The sequence below is a fragment of the Petaurus breviceps genome, unplaced genomic scaffold (assembly GCF_028583685.1).
Source record: "Petaurus breviceps papuanus isolate PSGF00001 unplaced genomic scaffold, PetGlider_PUasm1.0 37, whole genome shotgun sequence".
NCBI classification, from domain to species: Eukaryota; Metazoa; Chordata; class Mammalia; order Diprotodontia; family Petauridae; genus Petaurus; species Petaurus breviceps.
In genome coordinates, this window is record NW_027186296.1 from 25900362 (window position 1) to 25925632 (window position 25271).

General features: G+C 37.4%; 1 protein-coding gene across 2 annotated transcripts in view; it reads right to left on the reverse strand.

Moving 5' to 3' along the window:
* MNS1 (meiosis specific nuclear structural 1) overlaps positions 1-25271 on the reverse strand; it is a 36188-nt gene that overhangs the window by 1404 nt on the left and 9513 nt on the right. For both annotated transcript variants that reach the window (XM_069098120.1, XM_069098119.1), the window contains 5 exons: positions 18514-18743; positions 17553-17769; positions 17354-17461; positions 10946-11203; positions 3445-3570 (listed from right to left, as the gene is read on the reverse strand). In XM_069098120.1, coding sequence (XP_068954221.1) covers positions 3445-3570; positions 10946-11203; positions 17354-17461; positions 17553-17769; positions 18514-18743 — 939 coding nt within the window. The remainder of the gene's footprint in view (positions 1-3444; positions 3571-10945; positions 11204-17353; positions 17462-17552; positions 17770-18513; positions 18744-25271) is intronic.

Consider the following 25271-nt stretch of genomic DNA (forward strand, 5'->3'; position numbering starts at 1 on the left):
CACTTAACCCCAATTGCCCTCCAAAAAGCAAAAAAAAAAACCCACTGCCTTTGCTGCATCTCACAAATTGGGGTGGCCAGGTAGCACAGTGAGTAAGAGTACCAGCCCCAGAGTCGGGATGAGATGGAATCGAATCTGGGCTCAGACACTTAGCACCAACCCAGAAACACCTGGCTGTATAACCTTGAGCAAGTTACTTAACCACAATTGCTTAGGGGCAGCCAGGTGGCTCAGTGAGTAAGAGCACCGGCCCCAGAGTTGGGATGACCTGGGATCGAATCCAGGCTCAGATACTTACCACCACACCCAGAAATAACTGGCCGTGTAACCTTGAGCAAGTTACTTAACCCCAATTCCTTTAAAAAAAATGATGTGGAGAAGGAAATGGCAACTACTCCAGTAACTTTGCCAAGAAAACCCCAAATGGAGTCATGAAGAGTCAGACATGACTGAAAGATGACTGAACAACAAAAAATCTAATACAAATTTATGGTATGTTGGCAATAGTTTTATTCTACTCTTTCAAATTCCCTCTTTCACTCCCCACAAAAACTGCTTAATCCTTTTTCAAAGGCCCAGCTATCCCCCACATATTACTGGGAGGCAGGTAACTAACTGCCTCCAACTTGACTGAGAAGATAAAATCCATCCGAAGGAGTTCTCTCAGCTCCCTTTCCCCACCTCAAATTTCTCAGTCTATTCATCACCCATTCTCTCCTACCTTCCCAGGGGAACTGGGATCCTGTGCTTACTGCTAAGTCTAATGCCCTTTACCTGTGCCTTAGCTTCTCACCCCTCCCCTCCTCCAGACCCCCATTCCAACAAGCACTGCTGCTCTCTCACTCAACTTCAATCCCGTCTCCTCTTCCCTGGTTTGTTCCCATCTGCTTCAAAAATAAAAATGCTCAGGTCTCCCTAACTCTAAAAAAACAAACAAACAAATAAACCAAAATATTTTAAAAGTTTCTTTCCTCATTCTTGTTATTCCATCTCTCTTCTCCCCTTTGTAGTTAAACTTCTTGAAAAAGCAGTTTGCCCACTCCCTCTCCACCTACTCTCTTCTCAGACCTTTGTAAAACTAACTTCTGTATCTACCAATCTACCGAAACTATAATCCTAAAGCTCACCAGTGCCAAATTTATGGCCTTTTTTCACCCTTATACTCCTGGACCTTGAACTAGCATTCAATACAAATAATCATTCTTCCCTTCTCTGTCTGACCATTCTCACTGCCCCCGTTTTCTATGACACCATTACTTCACTTCTTAGCCCTCATTCCTTCTCTTTAAATGTTCCCCAAGTCCATTCTTAGCCTTCTTTTCTCTCTACTTGCTGACCTCAGTTTCTACCTTGACTTCAAACATAAACTCTCCACAGCTGATTGATTCTCTAATCCATATCTCTAAGCCCTAACCTCTTTTTAAATTCTAAATCTTGTTGCTTTATCATGTTCAACATTTCATGACCCCATTTGGGGATTCCTTGTCCAAGATACTAGAGTGGACTGCCATTCCCTTCTCCAACTCAATCTGTAGAAGAGGAAACTGAGGCAAAAACAAGGTTAAGTGACTTGCCGGGAGTCACATAGCAAGTAAGTATCTGAAGCTAGATATGAACTGAAGTCTTCCTGACTACAGGCTTGGCACTCTATCCACTGTACCACCTAGCTGCCCCAGATTCTAAATATGTATGGTATCTATGATACATCTCTACCTAGATGACCTGCTAACACTTCAAAGGTCTAAAATTAAGCTTATACTTCTTCCTTTAAACATATTTTCTGACTTTGCTTTCTCTCAGTGATACATACTACCATTCACCCAGTCTTTATGTTCAAAGCCTTGGTGTTATCTTTGACTCCATTCTCAGTTATCTGGGCTTGTTGGTTTTACCTCTGTGACATCTCTCACTTCCAAATCCTCCTCTCCATTCCCACTATCACCCTTCCAATATAGAACTTCCTATAACATTTAGATTAGACTATTCACTAGTCTAGTAGGTTTTGCCTCTCCCCACTCCATCCCAATTCATTTTAATAACTCTGCCATACTTGATCTTCACTGTCTATAAATCTAGTTATGGCACTCCTGTGCTCAATAAACTTCCTTATCTTTTCAATCTCATCTTGAAAGACTACTCTCCTCTAGCCAAAATGCATTTTCCGGCCTCTATGTCTTTATTCATGCCATTTCCTATGTTTAGAATGGCCACACTACCCACCCCCCAACCTCAGCCTGCTGAATTCCTATTCATCTTTTAAAGCTCAACTCACATGCCATTTCCTTTAAGAAATCATCTCTAGATCCCCTAATGGATAATGATTTTGTTTCCCCTGAGGTTCACATAGTATTCTGTTTGCACCCTTCTTAAGTACTAATTAGATATTATAACAGTATGTGTTTCCCACTTATGAGATATTATAACAGTGTACACTCTAGGCTAGACTGTAAGTGCCATGACAGCAAGAACCAACTTATTCAAGCTTTGTATTTTCCCTGGAACCTACCATAGTGGTCTGTGAACAGCAAGAACAACTGATTGAATTATTCCAGCCATCACCAATTTCCTAAACTCTCGTGTCACTTAGTTTTTTTCCTATAATTTATCACTTAATCATATGTTTATAATGTGAGCTAACTGTTTAATGTACTTTAATCACTTTTTTCTCAACTAGACTGTTAAACTTCTTTAAAGCAAGGGCCGTGTTTTATATTTCTGTAACCCTCACAATTAACCAAACATAGTGCTGAACATATTACATATAAACTGTACAAATTTGCTGAATAGTTTTAAAAACTGGCAACATAATGAATTTTAATTTTTTAAAATAATTTTATTTTATGTATTTGTAGTATATTGTAATGTAACTTTTACATGTGGTTTATGAAAATCTACTTCATTGCTTTATAGTAATAACATACACATATGTATATGTATATATATATACATTAAGAGTATTTAATCAAACAGCTTTTAAAAATTAAGGTATGTTGTTCCCCAGCTATAACATAAGTCACTAGAGTTCATCTTTTTTTTTTATAAGACAGGTCTATTTTACAGTCAATCTGGGTGCTTATTATTAGAAGTACCAGAAGGACATATAATACAATTCTTGGGCACATACAGAATTGTAATATATGCCTCAAGTATAGTTTAATTATAGATGCAATCTGCTGAAGGAGAAGCATGACTACAATCATATGGTTTTGGATCTAGAAACAATTGTAGAGGTCATCTACTCTAATCCTCTCATTTCAGAAATGAGTCAACAAAGGCCTAGAGAGGCTAAGGTGGCACACTAATTAGTGGGCAGAGTATGGACTCATTCCATGCTGGGTTCTAGTATGAATTACCTGGTCTCTTGACTTTCAGGTCAGTGCTCTTGTCCCAGTACCCACTCTGCCTCCAAAATGACATACTTACTGATCTTTTAATTTCACTTACTTTGGGAAGATAGCCCAGGAGATTTGCAGCATGCTCTCTGAGAAGTTTTTGTCGTTCTTCTTCAATAATTGCTTTAACACCTCCTTCTCTTTGTTGATGTTCCCTCATTTCTTCAAATTCGCGTTTCTGGAAATGTAAACATTTTGTTATTGTCTCTGAGGTAATTTTTTTTTAAATTTATTTACATTTATATGTTTTATTTTACATTGGCATTTCTGGGTCTCTCTCTCTCTATTCCCACTCAGTAAATAATCCCTTATAACAAAGAATAATAATTTTAAAAGGTGGTCAGTTCCACAAAAGTGACTAGCACAGAGGCAGAGTCAAGATGGCGGAGTAAAAGCACGACCTCCAAGCAGCTCCTGCTTCCACCTTCCCCAATCAATGTAAAAAGGGAAGTCTGAACAAACTTTGGAGCTGCAGAACCCACAAAATGACACAGAGAAGCTAACCTCCCACTGAGGTCACCCCAGCTTGCCGGCAAGAATTGGCCAGCCCTGCGAGCCCATGCCCTCCGTGAGCTGGAGATTTTAGCCCCAGGGTGGGTCTGACCAGCCAGAGGCAGAAGGGACTCCAGATAAGAAGCAGCTGTGGCCATTTCCAGAATTATCAACACACAGATGCGAAGGACAAAGTGAGAGGTAAGTGCAGTATGGACTTTGGGACCCAGTAAAAGGGAGTATATCGGCTTTTGCCACTGGGGCGAGAAGCCACTGAGACGTCTGGCACAGCCAGCCAGCACCACGTGGCACCTTCAGCTCCTGGCCTGCAGAGTGTAGGGGAACCAAGTGACCCCAAGCGACCAGTCTGAGGGGTAATTGCTCTTGTTTTAACCTGCTTGGATCTGGATTGCAGTCTAGGGTGGAGGTCCTGGGGTGTGTGTCCAGCTTGCCAGAGAGTGTGGAGGTCTCAGAGAGGGCACCCATCTAATATCTCAGGCAGCTGAGAAAACCCCAGCGTTTGGGACGAAAACTCCCCTGTCTGGTGGCAGAGTCTTACTGTGGCAAAAAGCCCAGGGGTCAAGTGACTGAGGGGCAACATGACCAGGCAAAGGAAACAATGCCAGAAGATGCCAACATTAGACTTCTATTTTAGGGACAAAAAGGAGCAAAGCATGGAACAAGAGGAAGACAATGAAGTCAGAATTCCTGCACCAAAAGCTTCAAAGAAAAATACGAGCTGGTTACAGGCCACAGAGGACCTTAAGAAGCAGATAAGAGAAGTGGAAAAAAAAAATGGGAAGAGAAATGAGAACTATACAAGAAAATTATGAAATGAGAGTCCACAGCCTGACTGAGGAAAATAACACCTTAAAAAAAGAGACTAACTCAAATGCCAAAAGAGGCTCAAAAAGGCAATGAGGAGAAGAATGCCTTAAAAAGCCGAATTTGTCAGATGGAAAAAGAATCTCAAAAGCTCACTGAGGAGAATCATTGCTTCAGAATTAGACTGGAGCAAATGGAAGCTAATGACTTTATGAGAAATCAAGAGGCTGTTAAACAGATCCAAACAAATGAAAGAATAGAAGAGGCAATGTGAAATATCTCATGGGAAAAACGACTGACCTGGAAAATAGATCCAGGAGAGATAATTTAAAAATTATTGGACTACCTGAAAGCCATGATCAAAGTAAGAACCTAGAAATCATCCTCCAGGAAGTTCTCAAGGAAAACTGCCCTGATGTTTTAGAACTAGAGGGCAAAATAGAAGTTGAAAGAATCCACTGATCACCTCCTGAAAAAGATCCCAAAAAGAAAACTCCTAGGAATATTATAGCCAGGTTCCGGAATTTCCGGATTAAGGAGAAAATATAAGCAGCCAGGAAGAAATAATTTAAATATTGTAGAAACACAATGAGGATAACCCAGGATCTGGCAGCTTCTACATTGAGGGAATGAAGGGATTGGAATATGATATTCCGGAGGGCAGGGGAAAATATGGTCATTCAGTGGAATAGAGGACTTTCAAGCATTCTTGCTGAAGAAAACCAGAGTTGAACAGAAAATTTGACATTCAGATACAAGAAGCAAGAGAAGCATGAGAAGGTAAACAGGGAAAAGAAATCATAAGAAACTTATCAAAGTTGAACTATTAACATTCCTACATGGAAAAACAATCATTGTAACTGATGAAACTTTTCTCAGTATGAAAATAGTTGAAGGGAATAAATATATATATATATATGTGTGTGTGTGTGTGTCTATATATGAGGGTATATGAGCATATAAATACATATGTGAATGTTTGTATATATGTTTACAGGTATACATAGAGGGCACAGGACCAATTTAACAGGAAAGGATGATACTTAAAAGATGAAATTAAGAGGTGAGAGAGGAATATAATGAGAGGAGATGGGGAGAGACAGAATGGGGTAAACTATTTCATATAGAAGAGGCAAGGGAAAATGGTTACAATGGAGGGGAAGAATAGGAAGGCAAAAAGAAATGGGTCAACCTTATTCCCATTAAATTTGGCTGGGGTAGGGAATGAAATACACACTAAGTAGGGTATCTCACCCTACAGTAGAGTAGGGGCGAAGTGGATGAGAGGGAAGGCAGGCTGGGGGGGAAGGGAAGTTGGAAGCACCCACTTTTGAAAATGGATGGGATCAAAGTAGAGAATAGAACAAGTGGGAGGTGGGATAAGAGGGAGGGAAATATAGTCAGTCTTTTACAATATATCTACTATGTTATTGTTTTGCATTAGCCACACATGTACAACCTATACTGAGCTGCTTATCTTCCCAGTAAGGGTGGGTGACAAGGGAGGAAGGGAATGAATCTGGAATTCAGTTTTAAAATCAAATGTTTACATATATGTGTGTGTATGTATATATACTATTATTAATACTATTTTACATGTAATTGGGAAATAAGATATACAGGCACTGGGGCATAGAGATCCACCATGCCCTACTGGAAAAGTTTAAAGGGTATGGGAGAAAATATGGGAGAGAGCAGATTGGAGGAGGGGTTATCCTGTGGGACTACTATTTTGGTGCGGTGGGTAGGGGAAAAATGGGGAGAAATTTTGTAACTCAAAATCTGGCAGAAACGAATGATGTAAATCAGAAGTTAATAAAGCATTTGAAAAATGAAAAAAAAAGTGACTAGCACATCAACCAAGTGTCATAGCTCTTGAGACTGTTAGGGTCAGCCTCCACCCATGCAAAGAAAGGAGGGAAGTTATAAATTATACAGCTCTCAAGGTTTTTTAGTTCTTTCCATAGACTTTGTGGTAGTTACTGTGTATCTTATTTCCATGGCTCTGCTTACTCCCCCTTTCATCAGTTTATGTCTTCTCATGCTTCTCTGAATCTTCACAATCATTATTTCTTACAGCACAGTATTAATTAATCATATTGATAGACCATGATTTGTTTAGCAGTTCTTCAACTGATGTGCATCTACTTTGTTTCCAGTTCTGTGCTATCACAAAAAAATGCTGCTATGAATATTTTGATGTGTATGAGATCTTTCTATCTTTAACTTTTTGGGGTAACATGTCTGGAAGTGAGATTTCTGGGTCAACTGATAAGCACTTTTAAGCACTTTTAAAAACATAATTGCAAACTGCATTCCAGAACAGCTGCACTGATGTACTGTTTCACCAATGGTGTATTAGTATACCTGCTTTTTAAATCCCTTTCAACACTGAACTTCCATCTTTCGTCATATTTGCCAGTTTTCTGGGTATAAGATGAAAGTTGAAAGTTGTGGATTCCTATGTTTCTTGTTACTAGCGATAATTAGTGATGTTTCATATGACTGTAAATAATTTGCAGTTTTTATTTTGTGAACTGCTTCTATTCTTCGACTATTTATCTCTTAGGGAATGACTCTTGGTTCTACATATATATGTGCATTAGAGTTTCCCCATATCACAGATATCACACCCTTATTAGAGATATTTGATGCAAAAGTTTTATTGTCCCAAGTGACAATTTCCCTTCTTACCTGAGCTTCACTAACTTTATTCATGCAAAAGCTTTTCAATTTCATGCAATCAAAATAATCTATTTTGACTTTCAAATGACTTCTACTCCTTGTTTGGTTAAGAACTTCTTCCCCAAGCAATAATTATGCAAGATATCCAGTCTTGTTTTCCTCTAAATGTTTTAAGATGTGACCTTTTAATATTCAGATAATTTGCCCATTTTGTGCTTGTTATGGTGTATGTGGTGGAAAATGCTGGTCTAAATCTAACTTCAGTCAGACTTCTTTCCAGTTTTCCTGGCAGCTCCTGTCAAATAACAGGTGTGTCCTCAAGAAATTGATGTCTTCAGGTTTATTTTTTATTTCTTCTCATTTATTTGTTCCACTAACCTACTTTTCCCTTTTTAACAAGTGCCAAAGAGTTTTTATAATTACTGCTTTATAACAGATTTTGAAGTTTTCAAGTGTTATTCCTCTTTCATTCCTCTCCCTCCCTCCTATTATTTCCCTTGCAGTACTAGACTTCTGTTTTTTCAAATAAATTTTATTATTTTGTCTAACTTTTAAAGTATCCACTCTTGAAGTTTGTTATAGTACTAAAATTATAAATTAATTTACCTAGTATAACCATTTAAAATATGTCAGTGTGGTCTAACTATGACCAATCATAATTGTATTTATTATGAATTTTAGAGTACTTTGGTAGGCTGACTTACAGATTTTTTTATGCCATTTTGTAACTATTTGGAATGGGATTCCCTTTTCTATTATTTTTCCTATATTTTTTATTGCTACATAAAAATGATGTTTTAAAATTCATTTTATATCCTGCTACTTTCCTGAAGCTACTGTTTCAATTAATTTATTTGCTGGTTTTCTGAGGTTTTAATTTTATCACCTCTATACTTATGTTTATTCCTTTCTTTCTCTTGTCTTAGAAATGCAAACATTTCTAAAGCTATATCAAACAGCAGTGAAGAAAGGGGGATCTGTGCTTTACTTTTATTTGCTGGGAAAGCTTCTAGTGTTTTTTAATTGCCAACACTTATGCTAGCTTTTGGTTTTGGATGTATGCTTTTTATCATATTAAAATTTAAGGTTAATTTTCACAAACAACATTAAAAAATATTTTTCAAATGAAGACTTTGATTTTGGAACAAATGTAGCCATTTAGATAGTTAGATTTATGAAATGTGTTTGTGTTCATATGTCATAGGGCATCCTATCTTCAGCCTTTGAAATGAATGAGAATAGTAACTGTATATTTTCCAAGATTATTAATCCAACCACTTGCATGTTCTAAACTATAATTATCTTATTCAGGTTTAGTACTCTTCCTACTTTTAGAAGGCCTTAAGGAGGTTAACAAAATGTAAACTTGAAATTTAAAGACAAAGCAATATAGAATTCTATTGTAGGGAAACAGAAAAAAAAAATGCTACCAAGCTTCTAAAATGAGCTAATAACTACAACTGGGAAATGAATTTAATTCTAAGTTTAAGGTGAAAAAGGAGATTTTGGGGTCATTTTTCTCCCTTTTCTCTTCACTTATGCCCCTGTGGTATGGGATAGACAGTTCCTTAAGTTCCACATGAGGGTGAATGAGAATCTGGTCAGAAAATGTTCATTCCCTTTTCAAAACTTCAAACAGAGGCCATACTCACTATTAAACTTCCATTCAATGACCTCCACAATTTGGGTCCTCTCTAACTTCAACTCCCATTCTTCCATAATAGAAGCATAGGTCACCTGGCTGATTAATGAGCTAGTAAGCCATGATTAAGTCAATAAGGTTTAGAGGTAGAAGGGTCCTTTGTTATCATTTAGTCTGATCACTTCACTTGATAGATGAGACAACACAGGCCTAAGTGGACTAAGTGACCTGCCTGAGGTAACAGGGATAGCCAGGGTTCAAACCCAGGTCTTATGGCTTTAAATCTAGTACTTTTTTGATTACACCACACTGTCCCCAAGCCTCTAGCTCCAGCCAAGCCAGGCTCCAAAGATGACAAGCACAAGTCCATTCATGAATCTTTGCTCATGTTATTGTCTCCTTGTCCCTAATCTCCAACCATCTAAATCCTAACCACCATTCAAGGATAATGAAAGCTCCTCCTGCTCCATGAAAAGTTCCCTAACCCATCTGCTCACTTATATCTTCTTCTTCTCTGAATTCAGCTAGTACCCCCTACTACTAATTTTAGTATGCAGGCATGCACATTTTGTTTTATATTTTATGTGTTAGCCTTTTCTATTCAATAAGATTGCAAACTCCTTGAGGACAAGAAAATGGCCATGTCTTCTTATACTTTGTTAGTGCCACACATACCTCACCCCTGACCTCCCCAGAGAGCAGCACAAAATACACTAACAAGTCTGAATGACTTGCTGGATAAATATTGGTTGAAGAAAAGGCATCAGAAAGGCACCAGGCAAGTGGGTAACATTCTCTATGGAGTCCATCTGCCTGTATGAGCCCAGTTTTCTATAGAAGAATAACTAGAGCCCAAAGTCCTAAGATGAGACCATGTCCAGCAGATAAACTCTGACACAATGAAAAAGCAATCTAATAATCTTTCATTCCTGTATCCCTTTCTTAGGGAAATTTCAGATCCTATCCTTTTTGTAGTGTAATTTACATTACAAAATTTAAATAATTTCCCCCAGATTTAATTTTTTAAAAAATCAACAAATTCTAGGACTACAGAGGACTTCACTGGCTATCTAGTACCAATTATAACTCACTTAGAATCCTTTCTACAATATCCCCAGTCTTATGTACTTCCCTACGTTTAAGCTCATATGCTATTTATCTGTTCACTCATATAGCCTTGTAAGAGCTTACTGTAGTTTATTACCATCAGTCTGGCATTTCACTATCCCAAAGGGCTAAGAGTCACCTGCAAGCATAAGATGCTTAGTCTGCACATACTTTTAAAAAGGTATCAAAATGCCAAATTATACTGGTCCTAGCACTGAGCCCCAGGTACTATCCTGTCTTTATATAGATAAGTAAATATTTACTCCTAGCCTCTGCTTTCTATCTTAATCCTTTTCTTGATCCAAGAATAAACATTCTTTCTAAACCCCTGCCAATATTACTTTTAAAATACTGTGTGAGTTTTTTTTTCCATTTTTGTTCTGTTTTATCCACATTGGGAATGCAAAGGTTGGTAAGGGTGCTCTCAAAGTAGGTTAAAAGAAAAGTAAATTGAGAATTGAGCAATTTTGTAGAAAGTTTAGGACTGTTATACCAATCCATCTAACCAACCTCCCATTTCCCTAGGTACCATATAAACCTTCATAACAAAAAGTACAGGCAAGGGAAGGTTGAGCTAAAAAGATACCAGTGTGGTTTGAGTGAGATAATATAAATATTATAGAAAATGGTGGTAGCCTATTTTATTAATTTGAGATCATTTTTTTTCTTCCTCTCTTAAACTGTTGGGACTATGTATCATCTAAATGTATCATAAGTAGAACAGAAATAACTTCCTCTTCCCTTATTCCTTTATTCAATACTGATGACAAAACATCAAAACAAGAAAGAACAGGATGCCTACTTTGTCTGCAAGGAACTGTTCGTGACGTTCTTGAATTAGTTTTTCTATAGCTTTCCTGTGTTCATACTGCTTCAATCTTTGTTTATGAGCATTCATTAATTCAATTCGATCATCCTCAGCAAATTTAGCCACCATTTTTTGTCTGAAGATTTCTTCTTCTTCCCTAGTAGCCTGAAGAACCAATTCTTTGAAAGCCATTTGTTCTGCAAAATTTCTTTGTAGCTCTTCACGCTTTTTGATTTTGTTTTCGATTCCTTCCTAAAAGGACACAATAAGAGTAACATTAAAAGCTTAATTCCACAACTTAAAAAAAATCTGACTTGTAAATGGAAGTTTTCAGCTCCGTATGTAATAGCAAACTAAAATCAAGCACTCTGGGAAAACATGGCTGTTTAACACACAGTATCTTTTAGTGCAGTATCAGGCCCCTCTGAAGGTATTTAAATGTTTTCTTTAATTTCCCTGGTATTTATTTAAAAATTCTAATTTTGTTTATTTGTCCTGAGGCAACCGTCTAGAGAACGAACATATAAACACATGATTTCATATAAATTTCAAGCACCTCCATAATCTTCTCCTACTCTGTCCAACCTTTTTCCCCCTCTGCACCTGAACATGAACATTTTGCTAATAAAAATAATAGCTAGCATTTATATAACACTTTAAAGTTTGCAAAGCAGTTTACAAATATGTCCTTTTAAAGTTTACAAAGCAATTTATAAATATATCCTTTTGTCTTCACCACCCTAGGAGGCAAGTGTTACTATTCCCATTTTACAGATGAGGCACAAAGAGGCTAAGTAACTTGCCCAGGATTACACAGTGTGTGAGGCTGGTTTTGAACTCAAATCTTGCTGACTCTAGGTCGAGCACTATACTTCAGGTTCTGCTCTATCCATGAGTTTTTCTAACAGTCTCAAACACAGTTTGTTAAATTCCTGCCTCAACACCTTTTCATAAGTTGTTTTCTCCTGTCTGTAAGGTTCTTTCCACTCCTTTTCACCTAATCAAATGCTGCTCACTCTTCAGGTCTCTTTCAAATGACAATCTCTCTATGACTCCTTTTCCTGTAACTCAAGCCCATACTACTGATCTTTCCCTCTTATCAAATTATTTGTGTCATTCATTTGTGGATTTATACATATATTGCTTTGTTCTGTTATTTAATCACATCATGGATGACTATCTTCTCTGTCCATTTAAACTGTAAACACTCAGTGTTTATAGTCTCTGTGGTTTTTTTGGATGCTGGAAACTTGTAGAAATTGCTCAATAAATCTTTGTGGAACTTACAGTGGAAATAATGTGGGATTCTGGATTGAAAATTGCCATTCCCCAACACTTAATCCTAGATGTATTAACTTTATGTTCTGATAGCAGACTGTCTCTAACTAAAAATAAGATTTCAGGTAAAATAAGAATCATATTTTTTCCAGTTTCCATATGGCAGTGCTACGGTTGCCACAACATTGAGAAAAATACAAGCCAGAGTCTGGGGGCCCTCGGTTTGAATTCTGCATCCACAATTCATTCCCTGTGTGACTCTGGGAAATCAATCAATCAAAAAGCATTTATTAAGTTCTTTTGAAGTGCCAGGAACTATGCTAAACACAAAGACATATACAAAAATCAAATAGTTCTTGTACTCAAGGAGCAATTCTAATGGGGGAGACAATTTGTATTTATGTATGCATGTGTAGGCATATATGTATGCATGCATGCACAATGCATACACATATATATGTATGGACACATGCACATACACACAAAAATACATAAGTATATGCTTGTGGGCAACATATATAATTTGGGGGAAGAAGGGTACCAGTAGCTGGGATTATTAGGAAAGGTTTCATGTGGAAGGTGATGATTAAACTGAGTTTAGAAAGAAACAAGGAATTACAAGAGATAGAGTCAAGGAGGAATAGCATTGAAGACATGGAGAACGGCCAGTGCAAAGGCAAGGAAACAAGGAGGTCAGTATGGCTGGACCACAGAGCACACAGTATAATGAGGCTAGAATGGTAAGGATGGGGTAAGTTGTGAGGAGCTTTAAATCACTGACAGTAGTTTCTATTTGACCCTAGAAGCTGTAGGGAACCATTGGATTTATTGGGGGTGGAGGGGAAGATTGCCATGCTTGCACTTTGGTACTTTGTGAAGAAAGGAGTAGGCCAGCAGGGAGACTAATATAGGAGGCCACTGAGAACTGATGAAGGTCTATACTGGATAATGGCATTAGGACAGTAACAGAAGAAGTCAGAAGAGGGTAGGTAGGCAGGTAGGTAGGTAGAGGAGTTCTCTCACGGACACGTGGACATCCAGTTCAAAATGTTCTCTATGAGGAAGGAGGTTACATCACCCTGGAGCTCAGGAAAGAGACTCTACCTGCATAAAGAGAGAGCTCACAATCTTTCTAGGCCTCAATTTCCTCATTTGTGAAGTGGAGATAATGTAACTAGCACTACCTATTTCACAGGGTTAATGTAACATGTGTAATTATACATCACCGTACAAATATAAATCTTGGGATCACTGTTGAAGAGCATTTAACATGAAAGATTTAATACACTTTTTAGAAATGCCTGGAACAGAGCAGTTCCTTTAATATGAAGGTACTAAAAATGCAGAGAAATGGTTGTAATCACCATTTCTTTACACATAAATGATTATGAATTTCCTATTGAAATCAGTATTCTAAAACTCCAATCTGAGTAAGATAAAGCAAAACGCAAAATTTAGAACAAGGACACCAATCTTTTTTTTTTTTTAAGCAATCGGGATTAAGTAACTTGCTCAAGGTTACATGGCCAGTTATTTCTGGGTGTGGTGCTGAGTGTCTGAGCCTGGGATTCGGTCTCCAGGTCATCCCAACACTGGAGCCGGTGCTCTTACTCGCTGAGCCACCTGGCTGCCCCTGACACCAATCTCTTTTAAGAACTTATATGGTTCACAGATAACACTGGTGCAATAGTAAAGCCTACCCCTTTCATGTCACCATGAACATTTATGAACAGGATTACAGTAATTACATAGGACAGAGAAGGAATACTGACATCTCGGGAAAGAATATTATATGGGTAAAGTTAAGACTTAGATTGGGAAAGAAGCTTTGTTCTTTCCCACTAGTTTTTTTTTAATGTTCTAACAATGAAGTTCTAATTAGTTTTGTTGGCTACTCATAAACTGTGAGATTCTTATAAAACTATATTGCATAGCTCTTCCTTCCTAGATCTGGACCAGATACCAGAGCAATTATCCATTCTTGCCACAAGATGGAACTCTCAGACACTTAACTCCAGTTAAAACAACTGCTCAGAGAAATCTAGTTGTGAACTTAAATCACAGCCCCTTGGATTAACTGTGGTGGAGGGGAAGATTGCGGCTATTCTTGGCTGACATATCCTAGGACCTGCTACTTCTCACCAAATATTTCTTAACAGTGCAGTATTACATGGCAAGCCTGCAGTAGTGGAAAAAACATGGAATTTGGAGTTAAAAGACCTGCGTTTACACCTCAGTTCTGCTAGTCAATCATTTGGTGACCCTGGACAAATCACTTAAAACTATTGCATAGTTTCCTCATTTGTGAAATGAGATGACTGGACAAGTTTATCTCTAAAGTTTCTTCTTAATGGTACTAAATCAAAAAACCCTTTATGGAATCATCAATTGAGCAAATATATAGAATTTGTCAAAATTTCTTTTAAGAAGGACTCATTAAGAAGTATTCTCTCTTTCCAACACTTTTCTATTCTCATTTTTCTGCTGTTAAACACTAAATATGAAGGCAAAACAACATCAGACAAAGCAGGCCAACCTTTAGGAAATTTCCTATACTCAAGGACTCTGACTCTGCTCTCTTGGCAGTGAGGAAGTGAAGTAAACAGAGTGCTGGGTCTAGAGACAGGAGGACCTGAGTTTAAATTTGACCTCATATGCTTACTAACTTGGGGCAAGTTAGTTTCCTCTACTGTAAAATGGATTATAGTAATAGCACCTCACTGGGTTAGGTGAGAATCAAATGAATAAAGTGCTTGGCACAGTGCCTGACATATATATAGTGGTTGCTATATAAATGTTTATTTTCTTCCCTCTCCTGCCTCACTACTCTTCGAATGCTTTTTCCTGATTTCTTCTTGTTTTTTTCCAGGTTGTTGAAATAGAAAACTGGTCATTAACCACGTATTGGCTTTTCTTTTTCTTTCACGCAGAGCCCACCCAAGTCTTACCTAAAGATGCGTAGATTTTTCCTGTTTTTACCACTAGCTCTAAGTGAGCAGCTCTTTATTTTATTTGGGGTGCTCTCCTTCAACTAAGTATATTCTTTTGGCTCAGGCTTTCTAACTTAAACTTTGTGAAGGCTATGGATGATTCTTCTCTTTCCTTTTATTTACCTCAGTACCCCTCTAGCTTGCTCAGAGCTTAATTTCTGCACCCTCTCAATTTGCAGGGCACAAGTTTCCATGAATTCTGCTCGCTTCTCTTCCCATACCCCCACCTCCTTTGCAAGCATGCCTTTCTATACCAATGTTCCTAAGCTTGTGGGACTGGAGGGCTGAGAGTCATAATGATTTCTCATGCATATAAATATATACATTTGTAACAAACACCTGTTGAATAGCACGATGTTTTTTTTGGGAGGGGAGGGAAATTAGGTTTAAGTGACTTGCCCAAGGTCACACAGCTAGTTTTTGTGTTAAGTGTCTGAGGCCAAATTTGATCTCAGGTCCTCCTGACTCTAGGGCCGGTGCTCTACTCACTGCACCACCTAGCTGCCCCAACAATATTTTAAAATAAATTTAACAAGGTCCCTCGCACCCATCGAATATTGCCAAAACCAGAACAGTATAAGCTCTTTATCTCTAGTTCCTGGAACCTTCTTGTACCTAAGACAAAAGCAAATTGATAAGTGATGTAAAAACTGGGAAAATTTGAAATGTTAGAAATGGTCAGAAAAAGAAATCATAAGTTTTTCTTATACTCCTAATGGAGCTTAAATGCAAGAGATTTCGTTGAAAATTTCTGAATAAGGTGTACTTTTTTTTTTTGGAGGGTAGGAGGCAGGACAATTGGGGTTAAGTGACTTGCCCAAGGTCACATGGCTAGTAAGTATTAAGTGTCTGAGGCCGAATTTGAACTCCTCCTGACTTCAGGGCCGGTGCTCTATTCACTGTGCCACCCAGCCACCCCCATTTATCTGACTTCTTAAAGGATTTTCTTATGTGATAAACAGAGGCTACTATATAATTGGAGATTATATAATTGTAGGCCACTAGATCACTAAGAGAAAATGTTCATTACATCTCCATGTACCTGGAGATGAGTTGACTATCTGCTAGCTAAAAGACAACTATCCCATTAATAAAGCATCAGTGGAATGTGTGAGTAAGACATTAGCTGATGGTGTAAAATGACCAACTATAAAATAACCACTGACTTAAAGATATAAGAGATCAATGGTAAGAGTATAGAAGAGAAACGATCACAAGTTGGCTTGTAATGAGTCACTTCTCACCCAGGCAAGTCCTTTTGTCTCTGTATTACACTGAAATCACTAAAACATTCAGATAGGGCAAGAGCTGACTATTATACTTTAACAATTATGAGATTTATTTCTAAGTCATACAAAAATAGATGGCTTCCTAGAAAAATAGCATTGTTTCATTGGGTACCCCATCTGCTACTGTTAGCATTGTCCCTTCTATTCTAGAGTCAATGGCTGGATCAGCAGAGTCCTTAAAACCAGAAGATAAACTTAAAATCCAGAGTCATGGAGTCAAAATAAAAGTGGTTACTCTTTTTCAGAAGCAATACTATATTTGTAGTTTCACACTAGCAAATATGCTTATATGCTCTGAATTTTAAATTCCCTACTTCTTAAGATTTCTGATTTGAATGACTGAATAATTATAAATGTATATATATATACACACACACACACACACACACACACACACACAAATATATAAATTACAAATGGCTCTAGCATAATGCCTAGGGACATAAAGAGTAGGTGTTATGTGACCAAGTGATTGAAATGTCCAACAGACCACTTACATAGTATATCCTGAGTTATGATAAAATAACATGGCCTACTAATAGTGCAATTTAACTGTTTTTATCTCTAGAGTGCTGGGCTTGAAGTCAGGGAGACTCATCTTACTGGGGTCAAATCTGGCCTCAGATATTTACTAGCAGTGTTACCCTGGGCAAGTCACTTAGTTGCCTTGGTTTTCTCATCTGTAAAATGAGCTGGAGAAGGAAATGGCAAACCAGTATCTTTGCCAAGAAAACCCAAATGGTATCATGAAGAGCTGGACACGACTGAAAAGACTGAACAAAAACAAAACCTCCAGAGAATGTTATACTCTGTACTTCTCATTTTGTCAACTTTCCAACACTTACCTGGACCTTCTTTCTATCTAATTCAGCTTGTTCTATCTCATATAAATCTAGTCTCACTTGTTCCATATCATCTTGCTGCTGCTGTATTTTCGCCAAGTGCTGGGCAATCTATGAAAGAAAATTTTTAAAAACATTGTTATAAGACTCAACACACATTTTAAATATTTTTTCTAATTTTTAAAGCCAAGTATGTAAATACCAAATTCTTGTACTGCTGCCTTTTTTCCTCAAGCTTTTGGGCTTGGGCCATCCGGTCTTCTTCTCTCCGCTGCTGCACATTGGCAAACTCTAAGATTTTCCTATTTTCTTCCTCCATTTCTTCACGCTTCTTCATTCTCCACAGAGCTTGCTCTTTCTTAAACTCTTCTATGTATCTATGAGTTGCAGCCATTTTTTCTAATTGCTGCTGTCTTTCCCTAAAGAACATACCCAAAAGGTTAATATTTCTAGTGACAAATATTATATCTAAGTCCAAATTGTTAAAAAAATTTTCTCTGACTTTTAATAGTGAAATTAAAAAGATCTTTGATTTCCCAAGTTATCTCAATATTTGTAATTTAAGTATACTGTGAGAGATCAATATTCTTATGTTTGTAAAATGATTCATACATTTATCGTTCAAAGTCCACTCATGACATGTCCTACTCATTTCAGAAAACAGAAGCCTCCATCCCTTCTTGACTCTACTCTAGAGTAAGGTTACCTGTCAAATTCACTGGGTGTCCAAAATTGAGGTGGTGATAATTTAGAAAGTAACTCAAGGGGCAGCCAGGTAGCACAGCAAGTAAGAGCACTGGCTCCAGTGTTGAGAAGACCTGGAGATCGAATCCCGGGCTCAGACACTTAGCACCCACCCAGAAACACCTGGCCGTGTAACCTAGCAAGTTACTTAACCCCAATTGCTTAGGGGTGTCCAAGTGGCTCAGCGAGTAAGAGCACCGGCTCCAGTGTTGGGACGACCTGGAGATCGAATCCCAGGCTCAGACACTCAGCACCACACCCAGAAATAACTGGCCGTGTAACCTTGAGCAAGTTACTTAACCCCGATTGCTAAAAATAAATAAAAAAGAAAGTAACTCAACTATACAATAAAAATAGATGAATCTTGAGTCAATCACAAATGTGCAGAGTTTTGCATAGGAAAGGCTGGCTAAACTCACATTTGGTCTTCTTCATAGACTTTTCTAACAATTTCATCTATCATGAGTTTCTCTTGTAATAATTCTTCATAAGCTTCTTGCTTCTTCTTCTCTTGGTCTTCAAGCTGTCTCTCTAAGTCCCGCTGGTACTGGATTTTCTCCTTATAACGTTTCATTTCTGCTTCGTTCTGTTCTTTCATGTATCTCTCATGTTCTTCCTTCATACATCTGGCTATTTCAGAGTCACGTTTCTATCATGGAAAAATGTATTATTTCATGTTCCCAATTATTTCATGTTCCCATTTTCTAGTTCAAACATAACATAAGGAATAACCATCTTAAAATGTACCATAATCTTTTAAAAATTTAACTCTCTGGAATAAAGAAATTTTATCTTTACATATAAAGAGGGAAAAATACACATTTTTTTATCATGAGAATGTGTTTGATTCACTATGATCAAGTTGCATATATACCAAGAATAAAAGAAGAATTCAGTAGTAGAGAAACAACATAATTAATCATATGAAAAACAAAACCATCCAAAATTATATTTATTATCAATAATAAGGTCAGAAAAAAAGGTTTGGAGATGCAAGAAAAGTCCTAAAGAGAGTTTTTCAGTTTTTTCAAGATAACTTTACACCCACTACTAGGTTATAATCCCAAAGAGATAAAATGAAAAGGATCTATGTGTACAAAAATATTTATAGCAACTCTTTTCATGGTATCTTTTTTCATCAGCCCCAGGATCACATTCCATAGTAGAAAAGTTTAAAGACCTTTGTACAGTAGTATTTTTTAAAAACATATATATTTTAAGCTAGAAAAAATGTGAATCACTATTTACAGCTAGTGTTTTTAGGTTCTAATCCAGGCTCAAAGAGATTATAAATATCTTCATATGTAAGGATCATGTAGGAATCACTCAGGGTTATATCCTATCTTTTTGTTCTCAGGGAGTATACAGAACTCTTCAAAGATTCCACATTTAATCTATTTATTCCTGAAGGAATAGGGTAGGTTGGAGTATTCAAATTTACTTCCCATAGGATCCATTAAAACAAGCAAACAGAAACTGAATTTGATTTTAGGAGAGAAAAAACTCAAACCAAAACCCAAGTCGATGAAATTATTAGAATGCAAGTATTAGTGCATTGAAGATAGGGGCTGTTTTTTGCTTTTTCCTTTTTTTTGTTTGTATCTCCAATGTTTTGCACACAGTAAGTGCTTAGTAAATGCTTGTTTTGAATGAAAGTTGGGCATCTTGGGAATCGCAGTTTTTCCATCTCAGCCTTGGAGAAAATGGAGGAAAAACTCACACCAGATTTGAGATCAAGGTATGATAGACTTGCAGTGTGGAGTTGCAGTGGCACAGGGGGAGGACAGAGTATGAATAAGGTTGGGAGCCACCAGGCTCCCTCTGGGATAGCCGGCATCACTGTCCACCATAAGCAGAGAGGATGGCAGCAAGCAGAGTGGAAGAAAAGCCTGAAGGATAACTAACTACCTTTTCCCCCTCAGCTTATGCTGAGGAGTATCTAAGCTTCTTTCTCCTACCCTTTCTAACAAGAGATTTATGCTGATCTTTCACTGCTACATGGTTTTGTTGTTTTCATTAGGCTTGATTTGCTTAGATGCTCCATCTCCATGGTCTTGCTGAGTATGATCTTATATGTGAACCAAGTGTGCAGGGAGGGGACAGTTCTGCAGGGGTTTCATATTTCACAGACTCTCAATGGCTTGGAAGGTTACAAGACCTCCGTAGGGGCTACCAAGCATAGTTTTATGAATACTCCTAGAAATCTCTCAAGAAATACCCTAAAACATCTGAGGCTCACCAGGATTTCCCAGAAGAATGAGCTGATTGGAACCCTGGTGCCCTTCAGATAAGGATGTGAGTAGAGTCAGGTGACTGAACTATGCCAAAGGGAGGGGGGAACTAGGAGGAATCAGAAGAGAAAGTCCCACATTTAAGGCTGCTAAGGGGTGGGATCAGTGAACTTTCTATCCTGCCGCTTTCTTGTTGGGAGGGAGAAGTGAAAGAGGGATATTTTACCACAGATTGATTAGTCTTTGCTGATTCATGGATTGTGAAAGTCATTTTGTGGTAAATCACTACCAGAATTTTCCTAAAAGATAAATTACCCTAGGCCCTATTGGCCATTTCATACCTAAGAGCATTTTCTAAGGTGTTCTGATCTCCATAGCCAGGGAATGACAGTGGTTTGGCTGCTGACAAAGATATAATTCTTTCCAAAAATAGGAAACTGTGGTTTTTCCACCATGGAAAATAAGATAAAGAAAGGATTTCATGAGAATCTTCCTCTCTCCTCAATTTTTGCAAAGAAATTCCAAAACATTTAATATAAATTTAGCAAAGTTTAGCCTTTTTAAAATTTTTATTCTTTTAAATTTAGAGGGTTGGGAATTCCCACTCTCTCCTCCAAAGACATAAAAGCAATCATTTAAATAAGTTAAGCTAATAATTTGCTTCTCAGTATTTCAGTAAACACTTAAAGTCATATTTTTTCAATTACAGGCAAACTAAATTACATTTTACCTCTAGGTGAGTGTAACAATGGTATAAGATTAAATGATACTTTTAGGAGTTTTCTGAGTTTCCCTAGAGAACATTTAAGATAAAACTCTGCACCAAGAGGGGGAGGATGTTTTCTTGGTAATTGCTACAATTTTCTTTTATACATTTGTGTTACAAGGGAGATTACATTTAATCCATTCTTACTGAGAGTTTGTTTTTCCCACTAAGGATTTTTTTTTATGGGAGTCTTTTTGGTTGGGTTGCATTCAACCCCATTAGGATCCACTAAAGTAAATAAAAAACTGAATCTGATTTAGGGGGAAAATCCTCTCAAGGCAAACAAATATGTACTTCCTAACACACACACACACACACACACACACACACACACACACACACAAACTTTCTGGTATTATGGAATGAAGCTATCCTCATCTCTTATAAAGTACAAATGAGGTAATAGAGGAGCTTTTGTAAATGCAAAAGTAAAACTATATGTACAGCTAAAGGTTTGGAAGTGAAATTTCTTTTCTTGTTTTTTAAAAGAGTAGTCTCTACCTTGTCCAAGGCTAAAAGTACCAAGGCTACTCACAATCCTGCTACTGACTGGCTCTGGGGCTTTGACCCATTCCACTTCCCACCTGGACCATTTGCCTTTCCTCAAGCAACCCGATGGTCTCCACACTCTGGGCCACTGTCATCTGCATAGCTCCCTGCATTTCAGAGCTCCTGAGCTCCATTTTCCCAGGAAGCTGGGATCACAAAACTTGGGTCACTATGCCAGTCTGTTAAAATTTAATTATTAATTTAAGAAATCTCAAAAAACACAAAGGAAAATAAACCTCAGCTTCTATAATAAATTTTGAGTTTTGAAAGTAAAAGCAGAAAACCTATTTTCCTACACAGAAGTGTTTTTTTTGTTTTAACTTAGTGAACTCAGAATTTAAAAGGCCAGTGATCTTGAACTCAGTTTTCCCAATGATCATAGTATCTCTTTCATATCCTTGTATAATTTCAAAGCTACTCTTCACCATCCTATGACCTCCAGCACTTCTTTCCATCCTCATTGTTCAGCATCCACCCACTTCAACACTCTTGGGTCCAACCAAATTAGACTTCTTCCTATTCATTAAATACATTAAATACCATACTCTATTCCCCATGCCTAGAATGCCCTCTCTATTCACTTCCACACTGCGGAATCCTTTACTTTCTTCAAGACCGGGCCTAAGATCTACTTTCTATATGAACCCTTTCCTAGTTTTCCTAGCAACTAGAATTTTGTCAAGTCTTTCTAAGTATAATCAAGCTCCTCATTCCTATGTGAAAAATAAGTCATGGCCCCCAAATCGAAATCTCATTCTCAAAGACCAGTCTTAGCCAGCTATCCACTTCTCAGATCTGCCTCACTTTTATGAATCCCTTAACTTCAATAAGCAGGAGTAAATGAAAATGTTACCTGTGCCACTGAGGTCTTCAGGTCCTCCCCCCCCCCCAAGTACCTCCTACTCCTTAGCAACTCTTTCTAGATTCCTCTGATGGTGCTATTTGTTCACACATGAATCACTAAAAGTGGGTAGGTTATCAGGTTTGACAAGTCTCAGGGGATTTTCCCTAACATCCCAAATATATACCCGGAGAAGAAAGCAGGCTTCTATGATGTTTATGTTAAGTTGATAAACAGTACTCCTTTATATATCTCAAAGAGAATTTTATCCTTTGAGAGGTAAATGAAATGACAAGAGAAACTGGGATTCTAAATTTCTGGAGAGCCGATTGCAAAGGGTCCAAGAGAAAGAAGAAATAAGAACCAATGGCTTAATATTTTGAAAAGGAAATGGTCCCAAAAGAGATCAAAAATAGAATTCTGAAGACAAAAAGATGGTGAAGGAATCACTCTTTGCAGATGATATGATGATATACTTGGAGAATCCTAAAGAATAAAGTAAAAAACTACTCGAGATAATAAATAAATTTAGCAAAGTTGCAGAATATAAAATAAACCCACATAAATCCTCAGCATTCCTATATATTTCTAACAAAGTCCAACAGCAAGAAATAGAAAGAGAAATTCCATTTAAAGTTACTGTAGACATTATAAAATACTTGGGAATCTACCTGCCAAAACAAACCCATGAACTATATGAACACAATTGCAAAACACTTTTCACACAAATAAAGTCAGGTCTAAATAACTGTAAAAATATCAGTTGCTTGTGGCTAGGTTGAGCTAATATAAAATAAGATTTTACCTAAATTAATTTACCTATTTAGTGCCATACCAATCAATCTACCAAAAAAAATATTTTATAGAGTTAGAAAGATAGGGAGGGAAAAGTAGAGATGCTTGAAGATACCAATATGGAAGGAAAGGGAATTCAGCAAATATAAAAAAGGCACATGTAGAAAATGAAAGCAAGGACAAAAAAAACCCCAACTAATAGTAGAACTATCCTTTAAGAATCATAGCAAATCCTAAGGAGAACCAAGGCTGGTAATGAATTCAAGGGCCAACAAATTATAAGTTGTTTTTTTTTTTAATTCATGATGGGGAAGAGAATCAATGAAAGGGTAGGACCACTGTTGAAGATGGAATAATGATAATGGGTAATAGGGAGAAAAAGCTGACCTATTCCTCTTTGCTTCTGTTTTCTCTTCTAAGGAGTCTTTGGACTAAGAAGGATAGAACAAAAAAGGTTATCAGGAAAAAGAAACACAAAACCTGTGAAGAAAGATCATTTCCTGAATGAGTTTAAGTCCCAGACCCGGATCCCGAGGAACTATATACTAACATATTAAAAGAACTGGCATATGTGATCGTGGAGCCACTGTCAACGATCTATATAAAATTCTGAACAGAAAAGAATGGCAAATTCTTTTTTTTAAGGGAAAAGAGTGTAGTCTACAAATCATAGAAGGGTATGCTTGATTTCTGTAACTGGAAAAAACATTAGAATACATTATCATGGAGACAGTTTGTAAGCACTTAGTGCTCACTAAAAGCTAGCTTTATTTCATCAAGAGGAGATAATGCCAGACTAACCTCATTTCCTTTTTTGAAAGGGTTACTTTACTAGAAAAACTGCATAGTGCTTTTAATGACACAAAGCTTCTCCCTGAAACCAAAGTCCAATGTTTAAAACATCAGTATTCTTCTCCTGATGCTAAATTCTTTCAAGTAATACAATATTACAATCTCTGAAGAATTAAAACGTAGGATCACTCCAAGGTATAATGGAAATGGAAAGGCATATGGTGTGTGTGAATAGGCTGAAATACATTAGTATCACAGAATCTAAGTAGATTTAGAGATGTAAAAGACCTTAGAGATCAACTAGTCCAACAGTTTCATTTTATGGAGAGGAAAGCAGGACCCAGAGAGAGGCTAGGGAAACTCAGGCCCAAGTAATTTGTCCAGTGTCATACAGGTAGTAAGTGGGGAAGTGGAAATTTGACTCAGGTCTTCTGACCCTAAATCCAGCACGATCTCCATCATACCATGCCTTATCAATGAAGAATTACACAAAAGGAGCAACATAAAGAATACATGACCAGAAAAGGAGATGGTTCAGACAAAGTAAGAGGGAGGAATAACTGATGGCCAGCTTCTCTGGTATTCAGTGTCAAGAGATCTAGAGGAAGGATACTAGTATGTTAATTGATCTTCTTTCAGAAAATTGAAAGGATGTGGACAAGAACTACACAGGATGAGAATGTATGGACTGATTGCAAGTGGTACAGTAGATTCAGGAAGTAAGGGGCCTAACAGTACCAGATCTGAAACTTGCACTACAAAGCATCAGTTACCAAAACTATTTGGCAGTGGTTAAAAAGTAGAAAAATTGATCAGTGGATGAGATAAGCTATACCAAAAAAAAGTAGCACAATATTTTATAAATCCAAAGACTACAAGTACTTAGGTAAGGACTCACAATTCGACAAAAATTTCTGGGGCAAATGAAAAGCAGTTTGACAGAAACTAGATATAGACCAATGTCTCACACTTTATACCCACAATAAGCTACAAGAATATGTGACCTAGATAAAGAAGGTCACATCATGAAAAAAGTGAGCCAATTACAGCATCAAGAGTGGAATGATGGTATCTTAGTTACTAAACTCTGCACTGACCCTGGCACCTAGAATGCTTATCTCTCTCCCTCTGCCTTTCTCTCTGTCAATAGATAGATAGATAGATAGATAGATAGATAGATAGATAGATAGATAGATAGATAGA